Raw genomic sequence first — 18,233 nt, forward strand, 5'->3', positions numbered from 1 at the left:
TAAAGGGGAGCATTCCCAGATTATAACCTGTTACATAGGAATGAAATAAACTAGTAGGAAAGCAGTTACACACACGTGCATAAAATCCTTTTTGTTAAGGAAAATGTAATCAAGCTGGACGCACATAGTCCCTGTGTATTGCTTCCTTTGCCCCCTGTGTCCGTGGCTCTTAACCATTCAGGACTCAGTGCTGTATCACCAGAGAGCGGTTTCTTGGTCCTCTTAGTCAGCTCTGCTTTCTCTGTGTATCAGTTCTTCCTATCTGGCCAGGAACTCATTTGGGCTTACCCACTCCACTGTACTTGATCCCTAACAGGCCAGGTACATAGTAAGTGCTTAAAGAAAAGCAGCTAGCATTTGAAGGTGTCCTATCCACTGAGCACTGCTCTGAATACTTCACATGTATTCAGGGAATCCTCACAACACCCTTATGTGACATACACTGCTGTTTTACACGTAAGGAAACTGAATCTTAGATAGGCTAAGAAACTTCTTCAAGCCAACAAAATTAGTGACAGCCAGACCTGAAATCCAATTGTGCCTTGCTCTTTTTGTTCTATTTTTTGAGACGACCTTGTGTGGCTCTGGTTGGCCTCAAACTTGAGGTAGTCCTGCCTTAGCCTTCCAAGTGCTGGGGTTACAGGTATGCGCTGCAGCGTCCAGTTTAGAAGAATCTGTGCCAAAGATTTTCCCTTTAAGGAACTAAATTAAATGACACTATTTTGTGCAATCCGAAAGTCATTTCACCACTGGGGTGGGGGAGGGGGCTGGTGGGTTTACAGCAGCTCTGGAGATGATGAGAACACTGAGACAGGCCTCAAACCTGATTACAGAAGATGGAATTTTATAAAAATTGGAGCCCAGGGTTGGGGAATGTTGCTTAGTGGGTACAGCTACTGCTCAGCATCTTTGACCCCTGGGTCCAACCTTGAACACTGTGTAGGGTAAATGAAGAACTAAAGAACTGCTCACTCGGTTTTAACAAGATAGGGAAAATAGGGAGGATTGCTAATGGGCAGTTTTCCTGCCAGGTTTTCTCCCAGCATTCCGGAGGCAGAGGTAGGTGGACCTATGGGTTCAAAGCCAGCCTGGTCTAGTGACACCTTAAAAAAAACCCCAAAACAAAACAGTTCTAATTTTGTGTGTGTGCATGTGGTTGTAGTTTCGTATGTGTGCAGGTTTCATATGTGTGCAGGTATATGAGTGTGTTTTTGCTCATACATACAGAGCCCAGAGGTCAACTGTGGGTGCTGTTCCTCAGCACCTTGTTACTCAGGCATGATTCACTTTGTTTTTTTGAGACAGTGTGCTGGATAGCGTTAGTGTCAACCTGACACACCTGGGTCGAGGGACCCTCAATTGGAGAATTGCCTCTATTGCACTGGCCTGTGGCCATCTCTGAGGGGCATCTTCTTGATGAGTGATGTGGGAGGGCCCAGCCCACTGTGGGTGGTGCCACCCCTGGGCAGGTGGGCCTGTGCTGAGCAGGGGCCAAGGGAACAAGCCAGTAAACAGTGTTCCTCCATGGCCTGTGATTCAGCTCCTGCCTCCAGGTTCCTGCCCTCCGTTCCTACCTTGGGCTCCCGGATATCTGTGACCTGGGCTGTGTAAGCTCAATAAACCCTTTTCTCCCCAAGTTGGTAGTGGTCAGAGTATTTTGACACAGTGATAGAGAAACAAAACAGATGGTCTCTCACTGACCAGCACTGTGCTACCATGCCCAGGTTGGTTTTTTTTTTTTAACTTAGGTTCTGGGGCTTTCTTGAACTCTGGACATGAGATTTACACACAAGCACTTTACCAATTGAGCAATTCCTACCACCCCCCAAAAGCAGTTACTTTCTTTTTTTCTTTTTTTTTGTCTTTTTGAGACAGGGTCTCCCTGTAGCCCCAGCTGTCTTGGAACCCACTATGTAGACCAGGCTGGCCTTGAACTCACAGAGATCCACCTGCCTCTGCCTCCTGAGTGCTGGAATTAAAGGCGTATGCCACCATGCCCGGCACTATTTTTTTTTTTATTTAATTTTTATTTAATGTGTATGAGTGTTACGTCTGCATGTATGTAAGTGTACCCATGTCTTGCAGTGCCCACAGAAGTCAGAAAATGGCACCAGATCCCCTGGAACTGGAGTTACAGACTGTTGTTACTGCCTTGTGAATGCTGGGATTTGAACCTGTGTCTTCTGCAAGAACAGACAGTGCCCTTAACTGCTGAACTATCTCTCCAGCCCCAAGAGCAGTTATTGAGAGAAAAACTGTTGGCAACCTCAGCACAGCACAGACAGGATATTGTGTGTCCCAAGTTGACCTTAGCTTGCTATGTAGCCAAGAATGACCTTGAACTTCTGATCCTCCTGCCTCTACATTCCTAGTGCTGGGATCATAGGTCTGTGCTCCCACGCCTCCTTTACATGCTGTTGGGATGGAACCAGCCATCATGCAGACTAGGCAAGCAGTGTGCCAACAAACTTCATCCCCAGCTTTACATTCACACTATATTACCACATTTCCCTTTCTTTCGTGGACTCGTGAACACTTTGCGCACACTCTGTTTGAGAACTGCAGTTAGTCCTTGACTTGTAGGGATAGCTATGGTCAGTGTGGCCAAGTGAGATGCTGGCCCAGATTGAAGTGAAAAGTAGTAAAGTCTGTGAGTCAAGGCCAGCCTGGTCTACATAGTGAGTTACAGGATAGCTTGGGCTACAGGGCAACCCTGTCTCAAAAAGACCAAAAAAAAAAAAAAGACTTTGGTTTGTCAAAATTTAATTAGAAAAAGAACCACACAAGTGTTCAAGTCAACAGAACAGTGGGGATTCATAGGGGCAGAGAGAGTGAAGAAATAAAACTTGAGTTTTGAGGTTGTAAGACTGGGGCTCAGGTAGCATTCCTCATTAAGTTTCAAGGGTCTTTTTTTTTTTTTTTTTTGAGACAGGGTCTCCATGTAGCCCCAGCTGGCCTGGAACTCAGTATGTAGACCAGGCTGGCCTGGAACTCACAGAGATCCACCTGCCTCTGCCTCCTGAGTACTGGGAGTAAAGGCATGTGCCACCACGCCTGGTTTAAGTTTCAAGGATCTTAAGGACTCGCCAGCAGAGAGGAGCTTGTTCCTACATCATGGAAAGTGATTGTAGCTACCTTTATTGATGTAGGGCTCTGACTCCCAAGCATTGAATGTTTAAAAATAGCTGATGGTGGAGCTGGAGAGATGGCTCAGCAGTTAAGCTGCTGCTCCTCCAGAGGACTGAAGTTGGGCTCCCAGTACCCACATTGGGTGGCTCACAACTACCCATAACTACACCTAGGGGATCCGATGACCTCTTCTGGCCTTTGCTGGTCCCCCCTGAAAATGTGCAGACACAAGCACATACACAGGAGTAAATAATGAAACAAATATTTCCCAAAATAGCTGGTGGTTCTGGGAGTCGGGAGACCTGGATTGACAGTCCTATTGTTCTAAACTTGGCCAAGTTACACAACCTCTCAAGTCCTGGATGGCATTAGCTCCTTTGAAAAGATGGTATAAATGGCGGCTTATGCCTGTAATTCCAGAACTTGGGACGTTGAGCCATACATTTGAGGCTAGCCTGGACCACAGTGGGACCTTGTCTTGGAAAAAAAAAATAGTAAAGACTACTAAGCAGAATGCAGGTCTTGCCTGTCACAGTTGTTGCATGGTAGCACGGTTTAAGGAAAAACGATGTGACAGGATGATGAACCATCTGGCAGCTTTATCGCAGGGATTTACAGGTGTCTCCCCACTCGAGGTTGTTTACCTTCTCTGGCTTCAGTGCCTTGACTTTCCCACCTGTGTTCTTGTCCTCACTCTGAAGTCCCTCCATGCTCATTTCAGTATACATTAATTTGCTGCTTTCCTTTCTGCCCTTGACAGCATCTGTGGAACCCTTCATTCCGTGGACCAGGTGAGGCATAGTACGGGTTCGTAATTGATTCTAGGGAACGACGGGAAGAGGGTACAGGTGGATGTTTGTGTCTCATCTCTAGGGTTCATGGTGGTCTTCATCTTTCCTTAGTACCTCAATATCAAACTAACTGACATCAGTGTCACAGACCCTGAGAAGTACCCTCACATGGTGAGTTGGGGCTGGTGGAGGGAAGCACCTGTAAAGAGACCCTGGATGGTTAGAGGACATTTTTAGCAGTGGTGTTTGGCGCTTGTCTATCTCCAGTTATCAGTGAAGAACTGCTTCATCCGGGGCTCCGTGGTCCGCTATGTGCAGCTGCCAGCAGACGAAGTGGACACACAGCTACTGCAAGACGCGGCCCGGAAGGAAGCCCTGCAGCAGAAACAGTGATGGCGTTTCTTCCCTGCCCCTTACCGTTGGTGTGTCCTGGCTAAGGACTCCCTTGCCCAATACTTGTGTTTCGTTGTTGATAGTGGCGGCTTGTTTTCTTTCGATTGAAGGGCTGAGAGGAATAGAGGGAAGCCGCTGTCCTTTGTTGAGAAGGGGAGGGTCAGAACCGGGAACTGCCCAAGCGCCTGCCCTTCTCACCCGTTCCCTGGAGACTGCGGGAGTTTCTAGGTCCTTTCTGGACAGCTGTGATACGTTTGGGGGATGGAAAGAATCTGTCCCGCATCGGGAATAAACTTTATGATGCAAATTTGAGTTCTGGTGTTGTCCGTGTTTGGGGCAGGGACGTGGGAAAGGATGTTCACTCGTGTGCACACCAGTTTGTGTTCCCCGCTAAGGCCAAGAGTCCAGCCCGAACTTCCCAGCAGTAGCTGCTTCTGGCATTTACCCGGGGCCAGTAAAATGGCTCAAGAGGTTAAAGTGCTTGCGGCCAAGCTCAGGACCAGAATCCCATCTCCAGTCCCTCCTTTCAAGAGACTGGTGTGACGTCAGAGTGCGCTCGGCCCTATTCCTGGGGCTGGAGCCCGGACTTCCATGTGCTGATGCTTTTCCTACTGCCGGATTCTCCACGGCCACTGCACCGCGGGTAGAATACAACGAGAGACGTAAGCTGTAGGCTGGGACCTACCAAACTTTACTCCCTGCAGCAACTGAGCTCCCAGTACCCAGGGGAAATGCCTGGCACAGGGACACCCCCCCACCCCCGACACCCTCCCTCACTCCCAGGCAGCGCGCATTTGGGACTGCCCGTCTGCGTGCTGGGCGCCGCCTGGGCTACGACTCGAAGACCCCGGGGTGTCCGCGGCGCTGCCTGACCCGGGCGCGGGCTGGAACCCGGAACCCCCCCCGCCCCCCCCCCCCCCCGAGCGTCCGCGTTCGGCTCGCAGCTCCCCAGTCGCTGTACTGCCGCTCCGCTCGAGCTCGGGGGCGGGCCTTGCGGTTCCGCACAGGCGGGGCCCGGCCGGACTCGCGGTTTTGCGCAGGTGCAAACCGGCCCTGGCCGCCCCGCGAGGACCCTGGCCGGAAACGCGCGCTGTCATAAAGGGACCACGTGGCTGACGCAGCCCTCGGGGTCCGAAAGAACCTCCTGTGTTGCTCCAACCCGGCGGCCCGCGCGTCCCCGCTGCCCCCGGTGGTGCGCGCGGCTGCTCGGCCGTCCTCGGTGACCGCCGCTATGTCCATTCTCTACGTTTCCCCGCACCCCGACGCCTTCCCCAGCCTCCGCGTCCTCATCGCCGCCCGCTACGGGGAGGCCGGGGCCGGGCCGGCCTGGGGAGGCGCACACCCGCGCATCTGCCTGCAGCCGCCCCCCAGCAGCCGCGCTCCCTCCCCGCCGCTTCGCCTGCCCGCCCTGGAGCAGGGGCCTGGGGGGCTGTGGGTCTGGGGGGCCCCGGCTGTGGCGCAGCTGCTGTGGCCTGCAGGCCTGGGGGGCCCCGGGGGTAGCCGGGCGGCCGTCCTGGTGCAGCAGTGGGTTAGCTATGCCGACACTGAGCTCGTGCCAGCAGCTTGTGGGGCGACGCTGCCGGCCCTGGGGCTTCGGAGCCCGGGGCAGGATCCCCAGGTGAGAGAGACGAGGATCCGAAGGTTCATGGGGAAGGACAGCCTGCCCGTGCAGGAAAGGTGGTCGCGCTTCTGTGGGCACCTGGAGGGGTAGCCGGGCATATTGTGAATTCTTGAACCTTGGTGTCCCTGTATCCGTTAAGATGCAAGGTGATTTCATGACGTTAACATGTGTGTATGTAGACCACAAGGATGAGGAACAGGGTTATTTTGCTTTGTGGTTGCTTTTTAAAAACAGGGTTTCTACTCAGCTAGCTTGGAACTCACGGTGTAGCCCAGGCTAGCCTTGAACTCTCTCAGACCACAAGGATGAGGAACAGGGTTGTTTTGCTTTGTGGTTGCTTTTTAAAAACAGGGTTTCTAACTCAGCTAGCTTGGAACTCACGGTGTAGCCCAGGCTAGCCTTGAACTCTCTCACCTTAGTTTTTAAGGTGCTGGGAGAATTACAATTATGGGCCACTATACCTGGTGTACCAGACATTTTAAAGTTTCTGAGTAAAAGTTTGATGACTCTGAAAGCGAGGTGTTACTTCTAACTGTAGGGGAAACTGAGGGAGAAATGAAAGCTGCTGGGTGGAGAGGAAGGAAAGTGGGAGAGGGGAGAACTCAGAGGTTGTCGGTCCCTCCAGAGTAAGGCTGTGCCTTCTGCCTTCCTGTAGGGTAGTGTGTACACGCTGGACACCTAGTGCTCCTCAGTGAATGAGTAAATGGATATGTAACATAGACCCTGGCTTACTCTTTCACGTCACTAACTTTCCTGGGAATCCCCGTTCCCCTCACGCTCTTTTCTCCATACGTGTTACGAACCACATAGAGTAGGGCATTACATGTTTGTTCACGTACTGTTTTCTCAGAATGTTGATTCCCGGGACCTGGCTGTGACTGTGTGGATGCATAGAATTCTTAACTTCTGTGCTGAATATAGTTCATCTGACATGTAGCACAATAAATGTTTCATAGGATGAATCAGAGTGTGTCTAGATCAACCCTGGGGCCTCCTGCATGCTAAGCAGTCTCCCAGTCAGAAATGATTTTGTTGAGACAGGGTCTCACTACGTAGCCCTGGCTGGCCTGGAGTTTGCTATGTAGACCAGGCTGGCCTTGGATTCATAGAGATCCTCCTGCCTCTGCTGGGATTAAAGGCGTGCATCGCCCCGGTGACAGAAGTGATTTTATTAGGACCACGTGAATGGAAAAGGAATTAGCCTCAGAGCTGATGATTGCAGGGGTAGTGAGGCCAAATGGGTTGGAGTTAGGGTTCCCAGTGAGATGGATGCTTACAACCTTGTCTGATGCCCCTTCCGCTTCCTGTCAGGCTGCCCTGGGGGCCCTGGGCAAGGCCCTGAGCCCCTTGGAGGAGTGGCTTCGGCTGCACACCTACCTGGCTGGGGACGCTCCCACTCTAGCTGACCTGGCTGCTGTAACCGCCTTGCTTCTGCCCTTCCGATATGTGAGTCTCTGGCCCTGGGGAGGAGCAGATGCCCTTCCGCCAGACTCCTTACAGGGTGACTGAGAGTTCTTCCTTTCTCCTCTCAGGTCCTGGACCCCTCTGCCCGCTGCATCTGGGGTAATGTGACTCGCTGGTTTAATACCTGTGTCCGGCAACCAGAATTTCAGGCTGTGCTGGGAGAAGTGGTCCTGTACTCGGGGCCCAGGTCTCTCCCTCAGCAGCCAGGTGAGGAGGAGTGGGGGAGGAGGGAGACAGGCTCCTCTGGGGCCTTGCGTGTAACTCATTTTCTTGGTTCTAGAGTGGCTAAACCACTGGGGCAGGGCCTGTGGAAGGGTCAAGTGGGAGCTTGGACCTGAGCCCTTGCGCAATAGAAGTAGCCCTTTCTGACTTACCAGCAGCCTCAGTCTGCATTTCTGTGCATCTTTAGGCTCTGGGGGCACTGCTCCCCCAAAGACAGCTGCTCAGCTCAAGAAAGAAGCAAAGAAACGGGAGAAGCTAGAGAAATTCCAGCAGAAGCAGAAGATACAGCAGCAGCAGCCCCCTGCTAGGGAGGTGGGAGCCGGTGGGGGGAGGGGGAGTGGCAGGGGGAGGTAGGCGCTGAGGGAGAGGTGGGAGCTGGGAGAGGTAGGTGCTGAGGGAGAGGTGGGAGCTAGGGGAGGTAGGTGCTGAGGGAGAGGTGGGAGCTAGGGGAGGTAGGCGCTGAGGGGGAGCTGGGAGCTGGGGGAGGTAGGTGCTGAGGGGGAGCTGGGAGGTGGGAGCTGGGGGAGGTAGGCGCTGAGGGAGAGGTGGGAGCTGGGGGAGGTAGGCGCTGGGGAGGAGCTGGGAGGTGGGAGTAAGGTGATATCTTGTTGGGGGCTGTATCCTCTCTGAGCAGAAGAAGCCCAAACCAGAGAAGGAGAAGCGAGACCTTGGGGTCATTACCTATGACCTGACTACCCCGCCTGGCGAGAAGAAAGGTACTGTGGGAGGGGTGCCCCTCCAGTTGCTCCTTCTCAAGCTGCTCCTTCCCGTCGTGCCCTGCTCTGGGAGGGTTTGCAGAGCGACTGTAACCCTGTCCTGGGATGGCAACATCAGAGGTCTGTCCTGGGCTGGCCCCTCCTTCTCCAGCTGCACTGAGCCCTCTTCTTTCTGCAGACATAAGTGGCACCATGCCTGACTCCTACAGCCCTCAGTACGTAGAGGCTGCCTGGTACCCTTGGTGGGAGCATCAGGGCTTCTTCAAGCCGGAGTATGGGGTGAGTGGTCACTGTTGCCCAGGCCACTGGGGACTGGAGGTGGGGAAGGACCGGACTGAAGGACTCATTGCCTGGGAAGGGGCCACATGAGGTGGCATGAGGTCTTAGCGTATGCTCATCCTTCTCCACCATCAGCGTCCTAGTGTGTCAGCACCAAATCCCCGAGGTGTCTTCATGATGTGCATCCCACCCCCCAACGTGACGGGCTCCCTGCACCTGGGCCACGCACTCACCAACGCCATTCAGGACTCCCTGACTCGATGGTGAGCTCCTGTCCATCTCCAGCTGGTGTCCTCTGCCCTGCTTGGCTCCTTTCTCTCCACTGTGAGCTCAGGCTCTGCCATGTTGGCCTTGCTTAGCCCCTAAGTGAGGCTGTGCTGCTCCTGCTTGCTCCCATCTGAGCGGTCAGTGTCCTCTCCCAATCGTGATCCCATTGTGCACCTTCCTTCCACAGGCTCCCTCCTCTAGTCCTTTTTTATTTTTCTTTTTCGGTCTTTTTGAGACAGGGTCTCCCTATAGCCCCAGCTGGCCTGGAACTCACTATGTAGACCAGGTTGGCCTTGAACTCACAGAGATCCGCCTGCCTCTGCCTCCTGAGTGCTAGGATTAAAGGCATGCGCCACCACGCCCCGCCAACAATTTTTTTTTTAATTTTTATTTATTTAAATCAGCGTGTATGAGTATTTTCCCTGCACAGCAGTGCACCTGTGTGTGCAATGCCCACAGAGGCCAGAAGAGGGCATTGGAGCCCCTGGAACTGGAGTTACTAACAGTTGTCAGCCATCGTGTGGGTGTTGGGAACCAGACCCAGGTCCTCTGCAAGAGCAGCCAGTGCTCTTAACTGCTGAGCATCTCTCCAGCTCCTAATTTATTATTGCTAGTAGTGGCAAAGATTAAACCCAGGACCTTGTGCATGCTAAGCACACAGTTTACCATTGACCTGTACTGTTGGTCCACTACTTTGAGTTTAACAAAGAAACACATGAAGGTGCTCCTTGAACCTTGGGTCTTCTTGAGCCCCTCTATCTAGACCTGCATCCTCCCAGGGTGGGGCCATTCTTTTCACCTTGAGGTGAGTCCTTCCAGATCTTTTCTCATGTCTGCTTACATATCCATGTAGCCATAGAAACTGAGTTTTCTTCCCAGGATACACTGTGTTCTTGAACAGGGAGAGGGAATAACTATTTAGGTGAATTTTTCTGTTTTTCAATAGAAAAGATTTAAATCCGGTCAGCTAAAATAATTGTTCAGCCCAGTGTACTGGCAAGACTTTAGGGCCAGTCTGGGCTACATAGCCCTTATTTTAGAAGCAAAAAAAATTATTTTGCATCTTTTTTTCTTAAGTCAGCAGTTTCTCTTGAAGGTCTTTCCTTGTCCTTGAATATAAACTGACTTCGTTTTTCTTTTTTCTTTTTTCTTCTTTGAGTTGCCTCTATCTCACAAGTACTAGTAGACAGGGTTTCATGAGCCCAGGTTGGCCTCAGCTCACTGTGTAGGTAAGGCTGGCTTTGACCTCCTGATCCTCTTCCTCTCTCTTGCTAGTTACTAGTATAAGAATGAGCCAGCCATGCCCAGATTTGTTTCTTTAATGGTAACAACACCTTTAAAAGCATTTTGGCGTTAATAAAACCTGTTCTTGTCTTCTGTGGATGTGCATGTTCCTGTCTTCTGTGGACCACTTCTTGCATATCTGTTAACTGTAAGGGAATGGACTGAATGCATTGTGATGAGCAGGCCAGAAGGACATGAATGTACCCTGTATTCAGTGTATTGAGACCATTGAGCATGACTCATAAAGTACAGTTATGGAGCTGAGTTAGTGGAGAAAGCACCTGTCGTGCGACTGTGAGAACTGGAGTTTTAATCCATGCCTGGCAAAACTTCAGTTTTCATTTTGTCTATTCAGTTTTTCAGTGCTGTGCTTTGTGACTGTTCTTGTGTGCAGGGGAATAGGTTGAGACAAGATCTTTCCTGTGTATGCAGTCCAGGGTGGCCTGGCATGCCTCAGTCCTTCTGGTTAAAGCTTTTTCGTGCTAAGATTACAGGTGTGTGCCACCTGGCAGTTTATATAACTGCAATTTTTATCCCTTGTTTCCGGAGACACTCCTAAGTTATAAATGTTTGGCAGTGTTTTTAGTTTTATTTTTTGGAAACTGCCAAAACTGTTTTTGGGCTTTTTCTTGTTTGAATTTTGTATTTTTGAGTCTGAGTATGCCACCTTGCTCAGCAGCTTTTTACAACATGTTTTTATTAGCATATGTTAATTATACATAATAATGGGTTTCACAATGGCATTTTCATACATTCGTGTATGTTTTTATCCTATTTGCCCTCCTTTATCCACTGTAGTCCCCCTCCTGCTGATCCGTTCCTTTCGAGTGTGTGTCTGAACCAGTGCTTGCGGGAACATGAGTGAGGGGCTCTTGGCCGGAGCAGGGCAGATCAGCAGTTGCTACCCCGCTGGGTAACGGTCTCCCGTGGGCAGTCACTGCCTGCAGGTCTCAGGGGTGAGGCCTGGGGAGCTCCTCCCGCTTTGCTTTCTTACGGAGAACACTTGAATGTGTGACGGACTTGTTTTTATGAATAGTGGGAAGCAGATGTCTCCGGGTGCTGGACTGGTTGTCCCACACAGACTTGTGGCCTCCCTGTCTTGTCGCTTGGATCTCGGCCGAGGTTTGCTCCCCTGCTCCTCTTCCACCTTGTTGGACTCACCGTGCCTTCCTCCTGAGTTTAGCTGTCTAGCTAGCAAGAGCTGCCTCTGATCTTTCTCCATTGCTCTACTGGTCTTAGGACTCTCTCTTCCTGCCTATTTAGAGTGAGGGTTTCAGCTACACACGCATACATACCAGCTTTCTTTCCTAAGCATCCGTGGACCCCTTCCTCAGAAACCTGAGACCTTTGGTGTCAGGCTTCACTGGCCTGGCTCACCATCTGGTACTCAAGTCCTCGCTCCCACAGGCACCGCATGCGAGGGGAGACCACCCTGTGGAACCCAGGCTGTGACCACGCCGGCATTGCCACTCAGGTGGTGGTGGAGAAGAAACTGTGGCGGGAACGGGGTCTGAGCCGGCACCAGCTGGGCCGTGAGGCCTTCCTTCAGGAGGTCTGGAAGTGGAAGGAGGAGTGAGTACACAGCATCCCTTGGCCATGGCAGCCCCACCTCCTCAACCTGGAATTCCCAGCTGTAGGGACAGACCCGCCCCCAGAGCAAAGCATCAATCAGGTCTGGGACCTGGGTCAGTTTCAGAGAGAGGAATGCTTCCATCACTGTCCCAAAAAGCCAAAGGCTGTCCTGGACTCTGTCTACTTCTAGGAAGGGCGATAGGATTTACCACCAGCTGAAGAAACTTGGCAGCTCCTTGGACTGGGATCGAGCCTGTTTCACCATGGACCCTGTACGGAGGTGGGGTGGGAAAAGGGGGGTCTCCTAGGGGAGGGGTCAGTAATGGGGTCACCCTCAGGAAGTGAACCCACTCTTAGAACATAACTGAAGGCTCAGCTGTGACCACTACCTCCCAGCTCTGGACCCTGGCAGGGTGGCCCCCTGTCATCCCAGCATCCCCCCGCCATCCCAGCATTCCCCAGGCTCGCTGCTTGCCCCTGTGCTCCCATGGCCCGTCTTGCTCAAGAAACTCCTCTGAAGGGGCCTGTGCTGGCCAGATTCCTGACAGGCCAGACCAGACCTTACTGGATCCTGCTGCCTTGATTTCCAGGCACCAGGGCTTCTGATTTCCCTTTCCTCCACCCCAGAAACTGTCAACAGCTGTGACAGAGGCTTTTGTACGGCTTCATGAGGAAGGTGTCATCTACCGTAGCACCCGCCTGGTCAACTGGTCCTGTACCCTCAACTCTGCCATCTCTGACATCGAGGTGCACCCTGCCCCTCGGCCTGCCTCCCTCCCCAGTCTTCCCCAGCCCTAGCCCCCAGTCCTTCTCTAAATACCTGCCCTCACAGGTAGATAAGAAGGAACTGACAGGTCGCACCCTGCTCTCCGTGCCTGGCTACAAGGAGAAGGTGGAATTTGGGGTCCTTGTGTCCTTTGCATACAAGGTCGAAGGCTCAGGTGAGAGTCAAGGACACAAGGACCTATGTTGGGGGAGGAGGGCAGGAACAGGGCAGAGTGAGACCATAGAGCCTTCTGTTACCTAGACAGCAACGAGGAGGTGGTGGTGGCGACGACTCGTATCGAGACGATGCTGGGAGATGTAGCTGTGGCAGTGCACCCCAAAGATCCCAGATACCAGGTGGGGCAAGTGCACTGCCAGGGCATGCTGGAGGAGGGTGTGGGCAGTACCCTGGCTGTCAGCAGGGAACTTGAGCTAAAAGCTCTTCCTCTGGTTCCTTCCCAGCCCTGAAGATGGAGGTGTCAGCAGCCACTTGGAATGAGCTGGGCCAGCCAGGATAGGAGGGTCTGTCTGAATTGGGGTCTCACGCCCAGCCCTGTGTCATTATCCCCCTCTCTTTAGCACCTGAAGGGGAAGAGCGTGGTTCATCCATTTCTGTCCCGGAGCCTCCCTGTTGTCTTCGATGACTTTGTGGACATGGAGTTTGGCACAGGTGAGCCTTTTGGGAGAAGAAGAGACTGAAAACCTTACCTTCGACGCAATAGGTCGGACTTGGGCTGGTTCTTCGGAAACTGAGGGAGTGGGGAACAGGGTCATTTGGTAGTCATACCCTTCAGCACAAGAGGTGTGGGAAGGAGCCCCACAGCATCCAGTGGAAGCCTAGCATTCCCCATGTACCCCAGGTGCGGTGAAGATCACCCCGGCCCACGACCAGAATGACTATGAGGTTGGGCAGCGGCACAGGCTGGAGGCCATCAGCATCATGGATTCCCGTGGGGCCCTTGTCAATGTGCCCCCGCCTTTCCTGGTGAGGCTCCCTGGGTGTGGGCCTGGCCGGCAGGTGCAGGACTATTTGGGCATTGCCATCATGAGGCTTTTCCACCCAGGGCCTGCCCAGGTTTGAGGCCAGGAAAGCTGTGCTGGCAGCACTGAAGGAGCAGGGTCTGTTCCGGGGCATCAAGGACAACCCCATGGTGGTGCCACTTTGCAAGTGAGGCTGGGGGCCAGCGCAGGTGGGAAAGGTGGGGCTTCTTCAGGTCCTCGCCACCTGGCCTCCTGTGACCCACTTTGTCCTCCAGCCGCTCCAAGGATGTGGTGGAGCCTCTGCTCAGACCGCAGTGGTACGTGCGCTGTGGGGAGATGGCTCAGGCTGCCAGTGCTGCTGTGACCCGGGGCGATCTCCGTATCCTGCCTGAGACCCATCAACGTACTTGGCATTCTTGGATGGACAACATCCGGTGTGTGGGGCTCAGTGTGGGATGATGGCCAGTTGAGGGGCACAGGCTGAGCATCCTGATTGACCCCTTGCCATTGGCAGGGACTGGTGTATCTCCCGGCAGCTGTGGTGGGGTCACCGGATCCCGGCCTATTTCATCACTGTCCATGACCCAGCCATACCTCCAGGGGAGGTGAGGATGGGCCAGAGCCAGATGTCTAGGGGGCTTTGGGTTTGTTGGACCCTTGGTCAGTGGGGAGTGCCTGGCTAAAGTAGATATACCCCTTTTGATACCCTGTCTGGCAGGACCCTGATGGGCGGTACTGGGTGAGTGGACGCAGTGAGGCAGAAGCCCGGGAGAAGGCAGCACAAGAGTTTGGAGTGTCCCCTGACAAGATCAGCCTCAAGCAAGGCAAGGCAGGCATGGTGGGTTGGATGTCAGCTGGGACTCTGGCCCTATTTCATGCCTTTCTAACCTCTGATCTTTGGTGTCTCCCAGATGAAGATGTATTGGACACCTGGTTCTCTTCTGGCCTCTTCCCCTTCTCCATCTTTGGCTGGCCCAACCAGGTGTGTTCCCTGAGGCAGGGTTGGGGTGGAGTGGGGTCTTGAAGGGGGATGTTTGACTTCCCTTGACACCCTCCTCTGTACCCAGTCAGAAGACCTTGGTGTGTTCTACCCTGGGACTCTGTTGGAGACAGGCCACGACATCCTCTTCTTCTGGGTGGCTCGAATGGTCATGCTTGGCCTGAAGCTCACTGGCAGGCTGCCCTTCAGAGAGGTGAGATGATGGCTAAGGCCCTGCACCAGCCGCACCTCCCCCTGCCTGCCTGTGCTGCTGCTCTAGCTCAGGCAGGCCTGGAATAGTTGTTGTGGCCTGGCCATGCTTCCTTTTCCTGGAGGGTGGAGCGCTTCTCACATTAAGCCATTGATTGAGCTGGTGGGGGTCACTGGGGGCCTGTGCTTCAGAGCTGGCAGATCCTGATTAGGGAAGGTCTCAGCCTCACTGGTCTTCCTACTACCCCCCCCACCCCCTCAGGTCTACCTCCATGCAATTGTGCGTGATGCTCACGGCCGGAAGATGAGCAAGTCTCTTGGCAATGTCATCGATCCCCTGGATGTTATCCATGGAGTGTCCTTGCAGGTAGGGCAGGCACTGGGTCAGGTGGGAACAACTGAGGGACTGTGGCTAGTGCAACCTGACCGCTGCCTCCTTCTCAGGGTCTCCATGACCAGCTACTGAACAGCAACCTGGATCCCACTGAGGTGGAGAAGGCCAAGGAAGGGCAGGTATGTGGGTGTACCTAGAGGTGGAGCCCCAGAGGTGGGCAGGGCTGACTGGGCCCTGTTCCCTTTGCTTCTTGTAGAAGACTGACTTCCCAGCCGGGATTCCTGAGTGTGGCACCGATGCCCTGCGGTTCGGACTCTGTGCCTACACCTCCCAGGGTATGGCACCCAGGCCTCAACTGCCCTGCCTCCTTCCCCAAGACACACTCCACCCTGGGCCTGTGCAGGTCCTCACTGGGAGGGAGAGCAGGGTGGAGTCACACTTATCCCTCCCTCAGGTAGGGACATCAACCTGGATGTGAACCGGATACTGGGGTACCGCCACTTCTGCAACAAGCTCTGGAATGCCACCAAGTTTGCCTTGCGTGGCCTTGGGAAAGGCTTTGTGCCGTTGCCTACCTCCAAGGTGAGGATCTGGTGGGTGCACCTTTGTCCCAGGAGTCAAGCACAGTCCCCCTTGTCGCAGAGAGTCCTCCCTGTAGCTTGAGGACAGGGTAGAGACAGGCACAGGCATTGGGGTGCCCCCTGGGCTTCTCCCTACACATTGGGGTGCCCCCTGGGCATTTCCCCACACATTGGGGTGCCCCCTAGACATCTCATCGCACATTGGTGTGCTCCCTGGGCTTCCCCCCACGTATTGGGGTGCCCCCTAGGTTTCTCCCCACACATTGGACACATCCAGTTGCTGTGGGCCCCATCAGGAATACAGATTTTCTTGTAGTCCCTATCTGTTCCTTTGGGGTCTGCTCCCCATCCTGGGTATGTGTCAGCCTATTGACACTCCTCTTCTCACAAGCCTGGTGGCCACGAGAGCCTGGTAGACCGCTGGATCCGCAGTCGGCTGACTGAGGCCGTGAGACTCAGCAATGAAGGCTTCCAGGCCTACGATTTCCCTGCTGTCACCACCGCCCAGTACAGCTTCTGGCTCTACGAGCTCTGTGATGTCTACTTGGTGAGAAGCAGCTGGGTGGGGCGTGGGGACTGATGCCCTGGCCTAGCTTTGCCCTTGGTTGGCTGTGAGACTGAGTCCACCTGTCACTTTCCCAGTCCTAACAGGCACAGTAAAGGCTCCAGGGAAGGCCTGCACCCTGAGCCCTGTGCATCCTCACCCCCTAGGAGTGCCTAAAACCTGTACTGAATGGAGTGGACCAGGTGGCAGCCGAGTGTGCCCGGCAGACCCTCTACACCTGCTTGGACGTCGGCCTGCGGCTGCTCTCGCCCTTCATGCCCTTTGTCACAGAGGAGCTGTTCCAGAGGCTGCCCCGGCGGACACCCAAAGCTCCTGCTAGCCTCTGTGTTACCCCCTACCCAGAGCCCTCAGAGGTATGGCGTGTGGTCTGGATGGGATGTTGCGACCCCCTCGCCTAGCCAGCGGCTTCCCTCACATCACCCCCCACTTCACAGTGCTCCTGGAAGGACCCTGAGGCAGAAGCTGCTCTTGAACTGGCACTGAGCATCACTCGAGTTGTGCGTTCCCTACGTGCGGACTACAACCTGACCCGGACCCGGCCCGACTGTGAGCTTCAGGCCCCCATGCCCATCCACCCCACTGTCCTTCACCACTCTGAGAACTCAGGGTCTGGCTGTGCCTCACCTTCCTCCTTCCTTGACAGGTTTTCTGGAAGTGGCTGATGAGGCGACAGGTGCCCTGGCATCAGCAGTGTCGGGCTACGTGCAGGCACTGGCCAGTGCAGGTGTGGTGGCTGTCCTGGCCCCGGGGGCTTCTGCACCACAGGGCTGTGCCGTGGCTGTGGCCTCGGACCGCTGTTCTATCCACCTGCAGCTGCAGGGGCTAGTGGACCCAGCCCGGGAGTTGGGCAAGCTGCAGGCCAAGCAAGGTGAGGCGCAGCGGCAGGCCCAGCGTTTGCGGGAGCGCCGCACTGCCTCTGGGTACTCTACAAAGGTGCCCCTTGAGGTCCAGGAGGCAGATGAAGCAAAGGTGTGTGCTATAGAGGGGTACCCTGCACCATCAGCCCCCTCTGTCATACCCCAATAGATGCGAGGCTGGTGTTGTGGGCTGTGCGTTCCCCAGCCCTGGCCAACCCACGAGGGAGGATAGAGCCCAGCCTCTGGCCAGTGGCTATGTATTCCCCTCCCTTCCCTGAGGGAACAGGCCTCAGGTTACATGGTACACCTAGGATTGGGCATCCTGCCTCCCAGACCCACCTGGCTGCTGGGAACATGGAAACACGTGCTGGGCTTCAGGAGCTGCAGGTCTAAGTGCCTGCTCCCACTTCTGTAGCCCTGGGCTGACCTAGGAAGCCAGGCTTGTCTCCTGCAGTGGACCCCACAAGCCCCTGCCTCCAGGCTCCTCCAGAGGAGTAGAGGGTAAACAGTGAGGCTGGGGGCCCCAGCTGTAGCGAGGTGCTTGCTCTTCTGGGGCCCTTGAGTAAACAGTCGCTTTTCCGCCTCCTTAAGGTTACAGTGACTGGCTGGTCCAGGTGTGGGCTCCTGCCCAGGTACGGTCCAGGCAGAACCTGTGCTCAGATGCTTTCGTTGGGCACTGACCACTGAGAAAGGGCCAAGAGGCTTTGGCATGGTGGAAATAGGGTGTTGGCAGGGACAGCTACAGCCCTGACCTCCCTGGTGTGGTCCTCTCATGTGTCACCCACTCGGGCCCCTGTTCCATCCGGGTGTTTGGATCTTGGTCCTGGGGCCTCACCACCCACCCCCTTTGCACTCTCAGTTGCAGCAGATGGAGACGGAGCTCAGGAAGGTGGACGAGGCCATCGCCCTGTTCCAGAAGATGCTGTGACACCAACTCCACCCTCAAAGCCCCAATGGACCATCACGGGGATGGCAACAATAAAATATTTTGCCACAAACTGCTGTTGTCTGCGTGTGGTGGGGACAGAAGGGTGCAGAGGCTCCCAAGTTCTTAGAGTCTGCTGCTCTGGGCAGCAGGAGGGTTGCCAGCGGAGAGCCAGGCACTGGGTCCTGGTGGGCAGAGGGATGCGCCTGTCTGGGTCTGTCTGGCACAGTGCCAGGCCTGAGTCACGCTGCTCTGCTGCTGGCTCTCTTCCTCCCCAGCACCTCACCTCGCGATGCAC

At 54.4% G+C, this 18,233-nt stretch overlaps 2 protein-coding genes across 2 annotated transcripts in view; both read left to right on the forward strand.

The window, feature by feature from the left end:
* Positions 1–4,625, forward strand: part of Lsm2 (LSM2 homolog, U6 small nuclear RNA and mRNA degradation associated) — a 6,074-nt gene extending 1,449 nt beyond the window's left edge. Inside the window, exons 3-5 of the mRNA XM_008821506.3 lie at positions 3,890–3,920; positions 4,032–4,091; positions 4,188–4,625. Of these exons, the coding sequence (XP_008819728.1) occupies positions 3,890–3,920; positions 4,032–4,091; positions 4,188–4,313 (217 nt within the window). The 3' untranslated portion in view covers positions 4,314–4,625. The remainder of the gene's footprint in view (positions 1–3,889; positions 3,921–4,031; positions 4,092–4,187) is intronic.
* Positions 4,626–5,352: 727 nt separating this feature from the next.
* On the forward strand, positions 5,353–18,008 carry Vars (valyl-tRNA synthetase). Its single transcript, XM_008821507.3, has 29 exons — positions 5,353–5,931; positions 7,246–7,380; positions 7,467–7,605; positions 7,808–7,932; positions 8,255–8,336; positions 8,515–8,615; positions 8,751–8,878; positions 11,574–11,738; positions 11,929–12,010; positions 12,366–12,485; positions 12,571–12,679; positions 12,766–12,860; positions 13,083–13,173; positions 13,364–13,488; positions 13,568–13,671; positions 13,760–13,918; positions 13,999–14,089; positions 14,203–14,308; positions 14,396–14,466; positions 14,552–14,677; positions 14,936–15,040; positions 15,118–15,186; positions 15,264–15,342; positions 15,462–15,589; positions 15,980–16,135; positions 16,300–16,506; positions 16,588–16,699; positions 16,797–17,122; positions 17,870–18,008. The coding sequence occupies exons 1-29, from the start codon at positions 5,545–5,547 to the stop codon at positions 17,936–17,938; spliced, it is 3,792 nt and encodes a 1,263-aa protein (XP_008819729.1). The 5' UTR covers positions 5,353–5,544; the 3' UTR covers positions 17,939–18,008.
* Positions 18,009–18,233: the final 225 nt, after the last annotated feature.

Source organism: Nannospalax galili, unplaced genomic scaffold, assembly GCF_000622305.1.
Source record: "Nannospalax galili isolate Female #2095 unplaced genomic scaffold, S.galili_v1.0 scaffold948, whole genome shotgun sequence".
NCBI classification, from domain to species: Eukaryota; Metazoa; Chordata; class Mammalia; order Rodentia; family Spalacidae; genus Nannospalax; species Nannospalax galili.

What these genes read in the sequence shown, in the direction of transcription:
- Vars (XM_008821507.3), top strand. Translation starts at nt 5,545, where the DNA reads ATGTCCATTCTCTACGTTTCCCCGCACCCCGACGCCTTCCCCAGCCTC. An exon ending in CCAAAGATCCCAGATACCAG is followed by an intron (nt 12,861 to 13,082) that starts GTGGGGCAAGTG and finishes CCCTCTCTTTAG; the next exon opens with CACCTGAAGGGGAAGAGCGT. An exon ending in GCAGGCTGCCCTTCAGAGAG is followed by an intron (nt 14,678 to 14,935) that starts GTGAGATGATGG and finishes CCACCCCCTCAG; the next exon opens with GTCTACCTCCATGCAATTGT.